Source organism: Manihot esculenta, chromosome 3 (assembly GCF_001659605.2).
Source record: "Manihot esculenta cultivar AM560-2 chromosome 3, M.esculenta_v8, whole genome shotgun sequence".
NCBI lineage: Eukaryota > Viridiplantae > Streptophyta > Magnoliopsida > Malpighiales > Euphorbiaceae > Manihot > Manihot esculenta.
In genome coordinates this window covers 24,710,686-24,727,601 of record NC_035163.2, presented here as the reverse complement: position 1 = coordinate 24,727,601, position 16,916 = coordinate 24,710,686, and the positions used below count along the sequence as shown (strand labels likewise).

Below are 16,916 nucleotides of genomic sequence, written 5' to 3'. Positions count from 1 at the left end.
GTGCCGGGGGCACTTGGGGAGCCCGGTCACCTACCTCACTGAGGTCTTACGCAAGATTCAGGCACTGTGGCCTTACTGTCGCTTCATCATCTCAGCCAGTTTAATGGTGCCGGGAGCACTTGGGGAGCCCGGTCACCTACCTCACTGAGGTCTTCTAGCATCTGTTCTTTCTTTTTCAAAGAAAATTAAGACGCATAATAATAGAAATAACATTGCTCGCTAAAAATGGTGTTACTCAATTCATTCATATTTTCAGAGTATAAGAGTTTTCTTCATGTTACAAATATTTTAAGGGAAGTCCTCTTCAGATGCTGGATATTCTAATCATGGGGTTCCAGGTTTCCCTGTAGGTCTTCAATTCGGTATACCCCTAGTTTGACCACTTTGACTATTCTGAACGGGCCCTCCCAAGTCAGCGCCAGCTTTCCTACTGCCGCTCTCTTTCTAGTGGCTTTCAGATTTCTTAGGGCTAGATCTCCTACCTTCAGGCTTCTTTCTCTGACCCTTTGATTGTAATAACGAGCCGTTCTTTGTTAATAAGCGGCTGTACGGACTTGAGCTTCCTCCCTGATTTCTTCTAAGGCATCCAGGTTACTTCTCAGTTTATCGCTGTTGGCGTTCTCATCATTGAACTGGACTCGAAGTGTAGGGACTTGTAGTTCGATTGGAACTACGGCCTCAGTGCCAAATGCGAGTGCAAAGGGCGTCTCTTTGGTGGACGTCTTGGGGGTAGTTCGGAGTGCCCACAGGATGCTGTTGAGTTCATTTGCCCAATTTGCCTTTGCCCCATCCAACCGTTTCTTCAGTCCTTGGAGAATTGCCCGATTAGTGACCTCTGTTTGGCCGTTGGTTTGGGGGTGAGCAACTGAAGAGAACTTGTGCCATATACCCATGTTCATTGTGAACTCCTTAAAGGTTCTGCAGTTGAACTGCCTGCCGTTGTCTGAAATGAGTATCCTTGGTATCCCAAACCTGCAGATGATGTTGCCCCAAACAAAGTCTATCATCTTTCTGGCTGTAATTGTGGGGATTGCCTCTGCCTCTGGCCATTTTGAGAAGTACTCTACGGCCACCACTACAAACTTCTTCTGCCCCGTGGTTTTAGGAAAAGGTCCCAAGATATCTATGCCCCACTGTGAGAACGGCCATGGGCTAGATATGCTGGACTGAGGGGTGGCTGGTACGTTGATGGCGTTAGCGAACCATTGGCATATGTCACACCTTCGGACGAACTCCTCAGCTTCTTTCTTGACAGTGGGCCAGTAATAGCCTTGTCTAAAAATTTTGTTCGCCAACGTTCCTGCTCCTTCATGAGCTCCACACATTCCCCGGTGTATTTCTTTCAGCACCTTGACTGCTTCGTCTGGGCCTACACATCGGAGCCATGGAGTGGATTTTCCTCTTCTGTATAGGATTCCCCTTACTGCTTGGTAATTGGCAGCTCGAGCAGCTATTTTTTTTGCTTCATCTTTGTCCTCAGGGAGCTTTCCCTTCTCAAGGTATTCCAAGTATGGAGTCATCCAGCTTTGGCCCTGCTCAACCTGCATTACAGTGGCCGTTTTGTCAAAAGCAGGTGTACTAATATGTTATATGTATACCTCGTCAGGGAGTTGTTCCAGCTCCTCTTTAGACAATCGGCTAAGCAGGTCTGCCTCCTCATTGTCCTCCCGGGGTATCCTCTGGCACCGTACCATAATCCCCTGTTCGACGAGCTCGGTCTCTATGGCTTTTACCTTCGCCAAGTAGCTCTGCATTGTTTGGTCTCTTGCCTGATATGCCCCTGTTATCTGATTGATTACTAGCTGGGAGCCGCTATTTATTTCAAGATCAGTTACCCCTACCTCCGCTGCGATTAGCATCCCATTTATCAGGGCTTCATATTCCGCTACATTGTTAGAGGCTTTGAATTCCAAGCGCAGAGCATAACAGACTTTGAAACCCTCAGGTCCTTTTAGCATTATTCCTGCACCGCTACCCCCAACGCTGGATGCCCCGTCCACATACAACTTCCAGTTAAATTCTCGAGGGGATTGTCTTTCTCTTTCCTCTTCTGGTGCTTCCAGGGGTGTCTCACCAGGTCCTGCTTGTTTCTCACTGAAAGAACACTCTGCTATGAAGTCAGCGAGGGCTTGAGACTTTATGGCAGTGCAAGACCGGTATTCCAAACAGTACAGGCTGATCTCAATGGACCAAGCAAGCATCCGACTTGAGGTTTTCAGTCTGTGGAGAATCTTCTTCAGCGGCTGGTCTGTCATTACTACTCCTTGATGGCTTTCTAGGTAAACTCTGAATTTTCTGACTGCCAGCAACAAAGCATACGCTATTTTTTTGAATATTCAGGTATCTCACCTCGGCATCTTTGAGCACTCTGCTGACGTAGAAAACTGGCTTTTGTTCTCCTCCTTCTGCTCTCACCAATACGGCACTGACAGCTTGCTCTGAGGCTGATAAGTAGATTAGGAGCTCTTCTACTTCCAACGGACTATTGAGTACATGAGGCGAGCTAAGATAGCTTTTGAGCTCTTTGAAAGCCTCTCGACAGTCTTCAGTCCATTCAAAGTTCGAAACTTTCCTCAACTTCTTAAAAAACGGCAAGCATCTCTCAGCCGACCTCGACATGAAGCGATTGAGTGCTACTACCCTTCCAGTAAGTCTCTGGACGTCCCTTACATAGGTCGGTTCGGGCATCTTCAGGATGGCTTCCACCTTCTCAGGATTGGGCTCGATGCCTTTTCCACTCACCATGTATCTCAAGAACTTTCCTCCCCTGATGAAGAAGGCACACTTTGCTGGGTTCAGCCTCATTCTGTACTGCTCTAATACCTCGAACACCTCCCTCAGGTCTATCAAGTACTGCTGAAAAGTGGGGCTTTTCACCACTATGTCGTCCACATATACTTCTACATTTTTGCCGATCTGGTCTTTGAAGATTTTATTCATTAGCCTTTGATATGTTGCCCCGGCATTCTTCAGCCCGAAAGGCATGGCCCTATAGCAGTAGCTCCCATCTTCTGTTATGAACGAGGTCTTTTCTTCATCCGACCTGTCCATGGGAATTTGATGGTAACCAGACATTGCATCCAAAGATGACATGTAATCGAAACCGACCGTAGAATCGACCATTTTATTAATATCGAGGAGGGGATAACAATCTTTGGGACATGCTTGGTTGAGGTTGGTAAAATCTATACACATCCTATATTTGCCATTGGCATTTTTGACTAATACAGGATTTGCTAGCCATTGTGGGTACATAACCTCTCTAATAAACCCGGCCTCCTCTAGCTTTTGCACTTCCTCCCTGGTGGCCTACTGCTTCTCTCTTCCTACCACCCTCTTCTTTTGCCTCACCGGCTTGGCCTCTGGAAGGATGTTCAGCTTGTGAGTCATCACTTCAGGGTCTATTCCGGGCATGTCAGAAGGCTTCCAGGCGAAGCTTGATGCGTGACCTCGAATCAGGGCCATGCCTTCAGTTTTCTGCTTTTCATTCAGGCCGGCGTTAAGGCTGAAAACCTTGTCTGTCTCTGCTTCTGATAAGGGGAAGGTTTCCAGCTCTCCGATCGGCTCTGTTCTGGCCTTTTTTTTTTCTCATCTCGGACCTCCAGAACTTCTGAGTCAAACCTCTCCTCTGCCGAGCTCGGCTCTGATACCGTGGCCAGTGTACACTGCTCTTGCCTCTTCCTGGCTTCCTCTGACTACTCCCACTCCCACTTCTGTTGGGAATTTCATAGCCAGATATCTAATGCTAGTTACGACCTCAAAATCAAACAGCACAGGTCTTCCCAATATTGCGTTGTAGTTCAGGGGGAGCTTCACCACTAGAAACACCGTGTAGTGCGTCCGAGCCAGAGGTGCTTCTCCGAGAGTGAGGGCTAGCTTCACCTTTCCCTCCACAGGTACTGGGACTCCTCCGATCCCTTTGACTGGGGCCTGGTCCCAAACCAGCTGCTCCTAGGGGATTCTCATCTGCTGGAAGACCCTGTATGGTAATAAATTCACTTTGCTTCCGTCGTCGACGAGAACCTTCTTCACTCGGTAGTTGTGGATGACGACCTCGACAACAAGAGCGTCGTCGTGAGGCATCTGAACGCCCTACGCATCCTCTGAAGAGAAGGAGATGGTCACTGGAGAGTGTTCAACTACGTGCATGACCTCGGCACTGCTGCTCTCCCCGTCTCGGCCTCTCTTCTTTCCCCTTCTGCTCATCCGACCTCCGGTTCCTCCCACAATCATGTTGATGGTCCCACTGGAGCCATCATTCACCTGTCTCGCTCCAGCTCTCTGGGGTCTCTCTGCTGTAGGGTTCGGCTGAGGCCTTTCTCCCTCTGGTTTCTTCACAAAGTTTCGCAAGTGTCCCCTCTTAATCAGCTTTTCGATCTCACTGATCAGCTGGTAGCAGTTATTAATGTCATGGCCGTGCGTGCGATGGTACTGGCAGTACTTGTCAGGATCTCGTTGGCTCGCCTCAGCCCTCATTGGTTTTGGTCACCGGAGGAACTCCTTGTTCTGGATTGCCATGAGCACCTCGGCTCTAGAGGGGTTGAGTGGGGTCAGGTTCTCTGGAATCCGCAGGGGAAACGACTTTTGTTCTGGAATCCGAGGGGGGAAAGGTCTCTGGACCCTTCGATCCTAGGGCTGTCTATACTACTCAAGCCTTTTGCTTTGCTTTTTCTCTTGCCTTTTCGACCTCCTTTCTTCTGGGGCTTTTCCCCTGTATGTCGCCTCTTTGGCGAATCTGCTTGTTACTAAGGCATCGTCCTGCCTTATGTATTTCTCCGCCCTCTTCATCAGCTCTGCCAGCGAGGTCAGCAGTTTCCTGCTTAACGAGCCAAAGAACCCTGGGGAGGTCATCCCTTTTTGCATCACTTCCACAGCTCGGTTTTCATCCAGCTCAGGGATCTGTAGGGCCTCCGTGTTAAAACGGGCGACGTACTCCCTTAAAGTCTCATTCCTCCTCTGACGGACTGTCTCCAGGTAGCTCGTCTTTTTGTCTGCAGGTACTCCGGCAATGAACCGGCTAATGAAGATAGTGGCCAAATCTCCAAAGCTTCTGATGCTTCTAGCCTCCAGGCTGTTAAACCACGCCCGTGCCAGCCCTGCGAGCGTCGTAGGGAATACCTTGCACGTCAAGGCATCCGATAGAGTTTGCAGCTCCATGAAAGTCTTATAGTTGAGGACATACTCCCTTGGGTTTCCTGCTCCATCATAATCTGCCATGGGTGGCATCATAAATTTCTTGGGGACGGTATCTTGCTGCACCCACTTCGAGAAAGGTGAAGAGGTAGGCAAGAGAGCCTGGTTATGATCTTTCGCTCCCAACTCAGCCAGGAGCTGCTCCTTCATTTTTTGCAGCTTCTGATCCACACCCTCCTCTTCCTGTCTGAGCCATTTCTCCAGACGATCTTCTTCCTTCCATTCATCCTCTTCCGTTCTCCTAGTTGTTCTGGCAGAATAACTGTTTGCCTCGCCGTTTTATATCAACTCCCTCACCCTTCTCCCACGAACTCTGGCTTTCGGTTCTTCTTCTTCCCCGGTCCTCCTACCTCTTTCTCCTGTTTCTCGGCTGTTCGTTTGGGGGTGGTTAAAGGTAGGCTGGGGTTCATTGGTTCGGGGTTCCTCTACCACAGGCAACACGCTCATTGGGGTATTGAGACCCCTCGGTTGCATCATCTGCCCCAACCAGTGGGCAGTGTTTTGTAGTTGAAGGGCCATGGCTTGGAGGTCCTGGTTGGATAAGGCAGCTCCGGGCATGTTCCCTGCCGAGTTCGGCGAGGGGTTGAAGGGGATTGGTGGTTGGTTGTTTGGGGTTGTGGGACTGGAAAAAGAGAACTGTTGTCCCTCCTGAGCAGAGCTCAGGACATTTGAGGTATTAACGAGGTTGTTTTCATTATGGTTGACTATCGTGGATCTCAGTGGGTATTGTAAGAATGGAACTCCGGCGATGAAAAGATCTCCTTCGTTCCCACAGACGGCGCCAATTGATGATCTGAGATCCAAAAAGATAGGGTTTTATAAGGGTTGAGTAAGGTTGGTCCAAGAGGCGGATACGGACGTACGGGAATATCAGATATCTACTCCATGTGTAACGGCCATTTAATTCTCTCCTGGCACGCATGCGGATGGACCCACCAGGCAGATGGGCTGGCTACTTCTTCTCCTCCGGACTAGGCTGGAAGATGATATCAGGATTGAAGCCCAGGGGAGGTCTAATCTTAGGGCCGAACGGACTGGGCCGGCCCATTAAGAAAACTTAGAGACCTTAAAATGGGGACCGTCATTATGAATCCGGCCTCGGACCGGGATGGTGAAATCCAGCGGTTATCAAAATTAATAATTAACAATATATCATTTATTTACTAATATATAGCTTAAAGTGTATCAAAATTATTTAAAAAAAGGAAATATTGACTTTTAGTAAATTTTTTTTTACAAAAAAGGATATTTTTTATGCATATATTGTTATATGTTTTCAATTTTTTTTGAAAAGAATCCATTTTTCAAATTTTTAATAAAAATTCAGCATTAATATGTAAATTTATATTTTTATAAAACTAATTAACAATTTTTAACTGTTAAATTATTTTTTTATAATTTTAATAAAACAACAATAAAATAAGTACAAATAAAACTAATAATTTTAAATCTATATAAACTTCAAAATATTTTAAATATAAAAATAAATTAAATTAATTTCGTATAGCCAATAAAATTTAATATTACTTAACAATAAAACTAAATTATCATGAATAATTTTAAAAATACTATGATTTTCCTTCTTTGGCACTTTTATATATAATAATTATTTAGATGTCTCTCACTTTCAATACTCGTCATAATGTTTGTAATTTATTTATCCATATGTTATTACTTTACTTAATAAGGAAGCAAAAAATTAAGAAAATTTTAAATTATACATTTATTTAATTAAGGAAAAAATGATTTCTAAAATTAAATATATATAAGGAAAATTATTATGAATCACTCAGACTCTATATATATATATATATATAATAAGTGCTTTTATTTTATAATTATTCAATGAACTTGTGGATTTTTTTATTAATTCGATTATTCCCATTCCTTTCACCCTTTCATATAAAATATAATTATAGATTTTAAAATTTGAAATTTTTAGATAATTTTATAATTAATTTAAGTAATAATTAAAATTTATGCATAATTTCAAATATATAAAATAATTAAAATTATTTAAATAAATAATTCTTAAATTAGCAAATTATCCTATAAAAGGCCAGATTTTATATACTTCAAATAACATGTTATTTTAAATTTATTGATGCGATAAAAAATGAGTTTAAAATGATTAATTAATTTGTAAAATAAAAGAAGGTGAGATAGTTGACATCTATGAACAGTCATTTCAATATTTAAGTTACTAAATTTATTAAGAAAAAAATATAAAAAAGTAATTTAAATTTAAAAATAAGCGTGTAAAAATGTATAATTTAAATTATGTGTATGTTCTGTTTTTATAATGTAAGAAGATAGAGTTAATCGATAAATCTCTTAGAAATTCGACTGAAATCAGTTAATTGACAAAAAATTATGTAATTATAGACGTAATAGGAATTTATTGAATTTTATCGTTTAACAGTAATTTTGTACCGTGAAAAACTCAACGGACTCAAAAGGATGATTTAGAAAAGGGTGAATTTTATGTCCTTTTTGAGTATTGACTATCTCCTTTTTTTCTGAAATCAAGTGTTAGAACTCAATGAAATTTTATTACGTGACTCAATCATATGATAACAATTCATAGTATATTTTGAGTGAATACTGCGTTACATTCCTTTTAAAAATGATTTTAAAAAAATCTTAGGTAAAAGAATTTAAGTATAATTTCAATTAAGGATTTTAAATATACATAAACTTTACAATTAGTTTAAATAATAAATAAATAATTTAAAATAACTTAACATCCAATTAATTTTTATCTTTTATTATAAAAACATAAACTTTTAATGGCTATTGCAGGTAATCTCATTATTCTCCCATTCCTACCTTTATATAGTATTGATTTTTAGCAAATTATAATTTTTATTTTATGCTGTTTGTATTAATTCCTTTTTCATTATTATTATATCTTGATTCTAGAATGCTAATTTTTTAGACTTTTTAATTGTTTTATATATTCTGAATTTTTATTTTTTAATTAATTGGATTAATATTATATACTAATTTTACAAATATACACAATTTATTAAAGTATAGGATTCAATGCAAAAAAATTACTTTCTTCTTTTTCATCAAACAAATTTATTTTTTTAATTTATAATTATATTTTAAGTTGCATGATCATTAAGATTAATGATCACATCACTTTTCTACATTAATTTATTTTTGATAGTTTTATTCTAATTTTTTTTTATTTTTTAATTAATTAAATTAATATATTGACCCTATATACTAATAAATTATATAAATATACACAATATATTAAAATATGAGATACCATGCAAAATCAGTTAACACTCTTTTATTATCAAACAAATTTATTATTTTTCATTTAATATTATATTTTCATAAGTTATATGATTGTTAAAATTTAATAAGAATAATAATAATAATTTTAAGTAGCTTTTAAAGACCCATGCAAATGCGCTTATAATTTTAATTTAATGAAAAATATATTTAAATAAATATTAATGAAAAATATATTTAAATAAATATAAAAAATCTGAGATTTTACTCTTTTAATTCTCCATCAAATTTATAAAAAAAAAAAAAAAGTCATGCAAGTCGTTGACGTCCAAAGTCTCGAGTAGAGGTGAGCATTCGGTCGGTTCAGTTTAAAATTAAATTGAACTGAATAAACCAAAAATCGAAATTTTAGTATTTATGAAAATCGAATCGAACCGATTTTGGTCAGAAATCGAATCGAATCGAACTAGACTAATTCGGTTCGATTCGATTCAGTTTGATCAGTTTCGATTTTTAATAATTTTTTTATTTTTTACACTTTATTTTTAATATTTTAAAATTTAATTAAAATATTTTAATTTTAATATAATTTAATTTCTCTATATTATTGAAAATAATATATTATTATTACAAATTGGTTCGGTTCGATTTTTTTTATTTTTTTATCAAAACCGAACTGAATCGAAATAACTGAAATTTTTAAAATTAAAAACTGAACCGAACCGAATTGAATAAAAAATCAAACTAAATTTTAAAATTAATTCAATTCGATTAATTTTTTTGATTTGAACCGAATACTGGTAGACTCAGTCTCGAGGCGGCCCCTCATGCATCAAACTCATGATATTTGCCATTTCAACAGCTTCTGCCAATTGCCGTTTTTATATAGACGCTGCCGTATTATTAAAAGTTAAAAAAAAAAAAGAAATACAATTTAAATAATCAATACCATTAATAATTTATTTTATAATTAAATTAAATATTAAGTTTTTTTACTACCTTTTATAGGGTTGAAAATACATAAATTTATGTAGTAGTTATATTATATAATTTTTATTTATTAATATTTTTTCATTTTTATTATAAAATTAAAATTATAAGTATTTCTCTATTAGTTAGAATTGTAGATTATTCTTAAAATTTTAAAGTATTATTTGAAAAACATTTTTTATCTTAAAATTTAGTTGAATTTATTTTAATAATTATTTATAATATAAAAAGTATTAATTATAATAAAAAATTATTATTAATATTATAAATTTTATTTAATAATATATCAATCAAATTCTTGTTCGATCTCAATTAACTTAAACCTTAATTCTTAACCTTCATAGATTCATTGATCGAGTTGAATTTCAAAATATTACTCATTATTTTTTCTTATTCCAATTGACTCATATTTCTTCTTCTTTCAGTAGTATTTACCTTTTTTTTGCATTTAAAGTAAAATGGAAAATAAATGTATATTTAACATCATGTAATATTATTCATTTATATGAAAATTATAAATTTGTAATTTTTTTGAAATATAAGTTTTATTAAGAAAAATTTAACATAGGAGATCTATACTAATCCAGACTGAAAAGTCTCCTCAGAACACTCAACTTAGAATTTAAAATGTTAAAGTGAAAAAATCTAGAGCAATATCAAAATATAAAATATTATTCAAAAAATCTTGACATAAAAGCAAATAAGTAGGACTGACATAAGAAACAACATCCCTAACTAGGACATGAACAACTATATTTGCTTGTCGCTTGACAAATGATAAAATCTAATGGGATCATTGCATAAAAAAAAAAAAAATTCTATAATCATAAACAAGTTGGCCAAATTCAGAAAAATCCTCTTGTTAAGATAACATAGTATCAATCACACCTTTCGAATTTAACTCAACATTTACACTATCAATACTATAGGATTCAAACTATAGTAGAGATTCACATAAAGCATACGCTTCAGCCATTTTAAGCTGAATATTACCTCTCAAATGATCAGAAAATGCCACAATAAATGACTTAGAAGAATTACGCAAGATAGTACCATACTTGATAATTTCATACTGACTAATTACTCCAACATCCATATTACATTTAAATCTCCTAACACTAGGTGTTTGCTAACGACTTTTTATGACATATTGATGGCTACCATTAGATCCATCTGCAGGAAATTGAAGACTTAACCAAGAAGATAAATAAACCTCCATTACCCGAACAATCTAATGAGGAACCGGGTGGTTATCATGCCATAGATGGACATTTCTCCCATTCCAGAGGTTTCATAACAGCATACATGCCTACTCTACAAAGAAATATCAGACAAACCTAATATGATTTGAATCAGAATATAATTATTAAGCATATTTTGATCTAAAATAGGAAAACCTAAGATCTCCAACACTCAACTGCAACAGCACAATGAAAAAGGATACCTAGATTATCCTCATCAATTCCATAAACCTTATACCCAGTAGTAATATTAACTCCTTTTAGAATTAGAGATATATTAGTAGATAGAATACCTCTACTAACCCGCCACAAAAAATTTTTCACTTTTAGCAGCACCTGTAATTTCTAAACTTTCTTCCATGAGCCTGGCATAATTGAATGCTCCAAACTTTCACCCATATTAACCAACACATGATACCTCGATTTTACAGAATATAATCTGTTTTATGTCTAGTACTATATCCGTTTATTTGATTGCTTAGATATACTCAAAAAAATATTCAACACACAAACAATATCACTAAGAAGCAATAATTTTGAGAGCAATCACGAATTCTAACCTGTACCTTGCTTATTAATTAAATCTGAAACTTTGAGATCTTCCAGCCCATCCACACAAGGTGTTTCAATAAAGAAATTATCATCTCGATTAAGCCAATAATCTCCTCCAAACCTTAATTAACTCACAATTACCTACTCTCCACTTAGTACCAATATTCAGCAACTCCTTGGCCTACAAAATACTCTTCGAAAAAAAGAAACTCGAGTTAGACCCTTCATTAACATCAAGAAAATTCAATGAAGGAAAATATCTAGTTTTAAGAATACGAAAAGAAAGAGAATCATGGATGGAAAGAAATCTCTAACCCTGCTTATCAAGCATGGCTAAATTAAAATACCTTATATTTTAGAAAATCCAAACTCCCCTTATCCTTACTCACGCTCATCTTTTGCCACGATAACAATGAATCTTCCTCCTATCAGTACCATTAGAACCCTACTAAAATGAATTCATCATCTTTTCTAGCTCCTCACACAAATAAACTGGGATGGCAAAAATACTCATCACATAAGAGGGAATAACCTGAGCTACTGATTTAAGCAGAACCTCTTTACCAGCTCTAGATGAGAATTTTTCATTCCAGATACACACACGTTTTCATACTCTATCTTTTAAGAAAGAGAATACATGCTTTTTATTACGTCTAATAAGGGAATGTAATCCTAAATATCTTCATAGTCAAGAGGATTATAAATACCCGAAATAGAAGAAATGTGTGTTCTAATATGGTTAGAGCAATTGGAACTAAAAAAGATACTTGACCTATTAAAATTAATAGCTTGACCAAAAGCACACTCATAAGTTCCTAAGATATCCTTAATATACCCAAATTCTCTATCATCCACCATAAAAAAGAAGAAATTGTCATAGCAAAAAGAAAATGGGACACAGCAAGAAGAAAATGGAACACAACAAGGGCCCGATGACAAATTATTATACTATAAATAAGCCCACATCATTCTGCATAATAAAACAAAGTTGCCAATCATTCAGAGTATAAAATAAACAAATAAGGACTCAAAGGATCATCCTGTCGCAACCCTCTCTTTGGTGTAATATGCCCAGATTCCTCACAATTTAAAGCAACAGAATATCTAACCATAGAGACACACAACATAATCATATCAATCCACCTACTATTGAATCTTAATTGCAGCATTAGCAACTTAAAATAATTTCACTCTACTCTATCATAAGCCTTAATGATATTAATTTTGAGAGTCATTTCTCCTTTTTTACCTCTTACTTTCCTTTTCATAAAGTGGATAATCTCGAAAGCTACCAAAACATTATCAGAAATCGATTTGCCAGGTACAAAAGCAAACTGAGATGAAGAGATAATACTTGGTAATAGCACTTCAATCTATTAGCAAGGACCTTTGCCAAAATTTTATACAGAACATTGATTAGTGAGATCAGTCTCAAATCCTGTAGGTCTAACGGAAATTTCCTTTTAGGAATAAGAATAATAGTAATGTCATTTAGAGCATCTGAAAATTTTCCAACTCGCAGACTTATAAAAAGTTATCACATATTCCCTAATAATACACCAAAATTTTTGATAGAATGTCGAATTCACACTATCTGTGTAACGACCCGAAAATCGAACCGCTATCGGCGCTAGGATCCAGGTCGACTTAAGGTCGCCGGGACCCGTAGCAAGCCTGCTATACTATCTGAGTACCTGTAAAATCCCATACATGATCATACATTTTCTGTACAAATATAAAACTTTGCTCTGTACCAAGGCTCAACCTGTGCATGCACTATCTCTGTAATACTGAACCCCTTACTAGAGCTCTCATCATTGCTCTAGACGGGTTAAAACTCATACTATGATAAGCCTGGTTTTCATACTCATAAAATATTTCCATACTATAAACAGATCATGTATCCAAAAAGGATTTACAACACATCTAGGTCAAGCACAATGCTAAACTCTTATACAATACCATTACATCTCTTTACACATGTTACATGTCCACACTATACTATTACAACTTTTTCCTCTTCCTGAACCCTGCTGAACTTCCCCTGACCTCTGGTCCTGCAAGACTGGGGTTAAGGGAGAGGGGTGAGCTATACTAGCCCAGTGAGTAGAACAATAATACATGTTAATTAAACATGCTCAAATAAAATACATCATATCACAAACAATTCACAGCAAGGATGAATGTGTCACCAATAGTCCCGACATCCTATACTCGTGCCAGGGCGTAGAATAGGCACCTGGTCTTTCTGTCTTACTTGATACCTCATGCCAGGGCGTAGAATGGGCACCTGGTCTTCCTGTCTTACCTGATAACTCATGCCAGGGCGTAGAATGGGCACCTGGTCTTCCTCATAACTAGTGCCAGGGCGTAGAATGGGCACCTGGTCTTTCTCAGAGACTAATGGATCACCCACATTCCATCCACATCAACAACATAAAATGCAATGCAACATCTTCGTGAATTCTAATGCAATCAACCTATTGCATAATCATGGTGCATGAAACATGCTAAAAAGCATTTAATTACTCATATAAAACAGATTTAGTTTAGTTCCACTCACCTCTGGCTGACTCTGAACTGACTCTGGAAACTCTGAAGCAGTGCTCACTGCTGATCTCTTTGGTTCCTCTGGTCCGTTCCTACACAGATGGACTCAAATGAGGGACCAAACTAACTCAAGGATATCTCTATAAACCTCCCCAAAAACCCCTAAAACATCCTAAAACCATCAAGGAAAACATGCAAAAGAAGGGTGGACAGGGCACTTTCGGCGGCACTTTCGGCGGCAGGTTCGGCGGCCGAAAGTCCCTTTCAGAGACGAAAGTCAGACATTTTCGGCGGCACCTTCGGCTGCCGAAAGTCCTCTCCAGAGACGAAACTCACATGTTCGGCGGCACTTTCGGCGGCCGAAACTCCCATCCAGAGCCGAAAGTCCAAACTTTCGGGGGCAAGCTTGGGCAAGCTTAGGCAGCCGAAACCACCTCCTTAGCATGTTCGGCGGCCAAACCCTCTTTCGGCGGCCGAAACTGGGTTCCCCAGTAAGGCAGAACCCTGCTCAACTTCATGCAATCTTCCTTCAAACTTCTCAAACATGCAAACCTCAACTCTACAACACACATATACGCAAACATATGCACAAAGGGGTCCAAAACTATCTCAAAACCCCAACAAACATCACAACTAAGCACCTAAGCATGCTTTGACCACAAATCAACCAAAAACTCAACTTACCCTAATCATGCATCTCTACCCATAAACCTCCATAAAACCTTCATAACACATCAAAGAAGCTAAGGATCTACACTTACCTCTTGAAGATCTAGAGGATATGTGATCCTAACGTGGAGATGTGGAGAAATTCACCCTCAAACTCTCCAAATTTCAAAATCTTGGTTTTTAGCTCAAAACCTTCAAAACAACATACAAACTCATCAAAACTTTGAAAGATTTGTAAAAATCATGAAGATCACCCAAGGAAGAGCATGGTCTCACCTCTGTCTGTGAAAATGGAAGAAACTTATCCATTTCACCAACCTAGGGCCTTTTATAGGTGGCTGGCCATACCACCTTCGGCGGCCTAACGTGAATCCAAACTCATGCATGTTCGGCGGCCGAACTTTCACCTTCGGCGGCCGAACCTTGCATTTCTTCCTTGGCTCTTTTCTTTCAACAACCTTATTTCCTTTACACTTTAAAACATTAAAACTTACTAAAACACTTTAAAAAAAACATAAATCTTACCCTTCTAGAGGATTCCGACATCCTGGATTCCACAGGAAACTAGAATTCCGATGCGGGACTCTAGCCGAGTATTACATTCTCCCCCCTTAAGAACATTCGTCCCCGAATGTTCCTCAAACAAATAAAACACATAAAAAGGAGGAAAACTAACCTTAAAACAGATATGGATATTGCTGGAGCATAGACTCCTGTGTCTCCCAGGTGCACTCTTCTAGATTATGGTGGTTCCACAGGATTTTCACCATTGAAATTTTCTTGTTCCTTAGCTTTCTGATCTGTGTGTCAAGGATCCGCACTGGCTGCTCTATATAAGTGAGATCTCCAAGGATCTCCACATCAGGCTCACTAAGAACCTTACTCGGATCTGACACGAACTTCCGTAGCATAGAAACATGGAAAACCAGGTGAATTCTCTCCATAGAAGCAGGTAAATCCAGCTTATACGACACATTCCCGATCTTCTGCAAGATCTCAAAGGGTCCAATGTATCGTGGGCTAGCTTACCCTTTTTTCCAAACCGAACCACTCCTTTCATTGGAGACACCTTCAGCAATACCATATCACCTTCCTGAAACTCTATCTGCTTTCTGCGGATATCTGCATAGCTTTTCTGTCTGCTCTGTGCAGTTCTGATTCTCTCTCTGATCATGGCCACCACTCTGCTGGTGATCTCTACTAGCTCCGGCCCTGCTAGAGCCGCCTCTCCTACTTCTTTCCAGCAAACAGGTGATCTGCACTTCCTCCCATACAAGGCTTCATAAGGAGCCATCCCTATGCTAGCATGATGGCTGTTATTGTAGGCAAACTCCACCAAAGGTAGATGCTGCCTCTAAGAACCGCTAAAGTCTAACACACACATTCTGAGCATATCCTCTATGGTCTGGATGGTCCTCTCTGACTGACCGTCAGTCTGTGGATGGAACGCAGTGCTAAAATCCAACCTTGTACCCATAGCACTCTGCAAACTCCGCCAAAATCTGGAGGTGAACTGAGGTCCTCTGTCTGACACTATAGACACTGGAACCTCATGCAACCTTACTATCTCCTCCAAATAGACCTGTGCCAACTTGTCCACAGAGTAGTTACTCCGAACAGGGATGAAATGAGCTGATTTAGTCAGTCGGTCTACAATCACCCATATGGAGTCTAGTCTGTTGGATACTGCCGGTAAGCCCACTACAAAATCCATAGCTATATTCTCCCATTTCCACTCTGGAATCAGCAGTGGGTTAATCATTCCAGCTGGCTTCTGATGTTCCAGTTTCACCCTCTGGTAAACCTCACAGGCGGATACAAACTGTGCCACTTCTTTCTTCATAGCTGGCCACCAATACACCCTCTTCAGATCCTGATACATCTTGGTGGCTTCCGGGTGAACACTGTACCTTGTATTATGAGCTTCCCTCATAATGTCTCCTTTCAAACTAATGTCATCTAGTACACATAGGCGATTCCCATAGCGGAGGATCCCTTTGCTGTCAAATCTGAACTCTGCACTGTTGCCTGACTGAACAGTCCTGGCAATTTTAACTGACTCAGGGTCCTCATGCTGTTTCTGAGCCACCTGCTCCAGAAACACCGGTATCACTCTCATCTGTGCTATCAACGCACCTGTACCAGACAACTCTAGCTGTAGCCCTTCGTCGATGAGCTTGTAAAACTCCAACACCACTGGTCTTCTCTCTGCTGCTATATGGGACAAACTGCCTAGTGATTTCCGGCTTAGGGCGTTTGCCACAACATTCGCCTTACCCGGATGATACTGAATCCTGCAATCATAATCACTGAGCAGTTCTACCCATCTTCTCTGTCTCAAATTCAGCTCTTTCTGACTCAAGATGTACTGTAAACTCTTGTGATCGGTGAAGATCTCGCATTGAACCCCATAAAGGTAATGCCTCCACATCTGAAGTGCAAAGATAACTGATCAAGCATAATTTAGCCACA

The 16,916-nt window shown here is 38.6% G+C and overlaps 1 protein-coding gene across 1 annotated transcript; it reads right to left on the bottom strand.

The window, feature by feature from the left end:
• Positions 1 to 533: 533 nt before the first annotated feature.
• Positions 534 to 2,255, bottom strand: LOC110608172. Its single transcript, XM_021747384.1, has 2 exons — positions 1,599 to 2,255; positions 534 to 1,541 (listed from the first exon to the last, which is right to left on the bottom strand). The coding sequence occupies exons 1-2, from the start codon at positions 2,253 to 2,255 to the stop codon at positions 534 to 536; spliced, it is 1,665 nt and encodes a 554-aa protein (XP_021603076.1).
• Between the last annotated feature and the right edge of the window lie 14,661 nt (positions 2,256 to 16,916).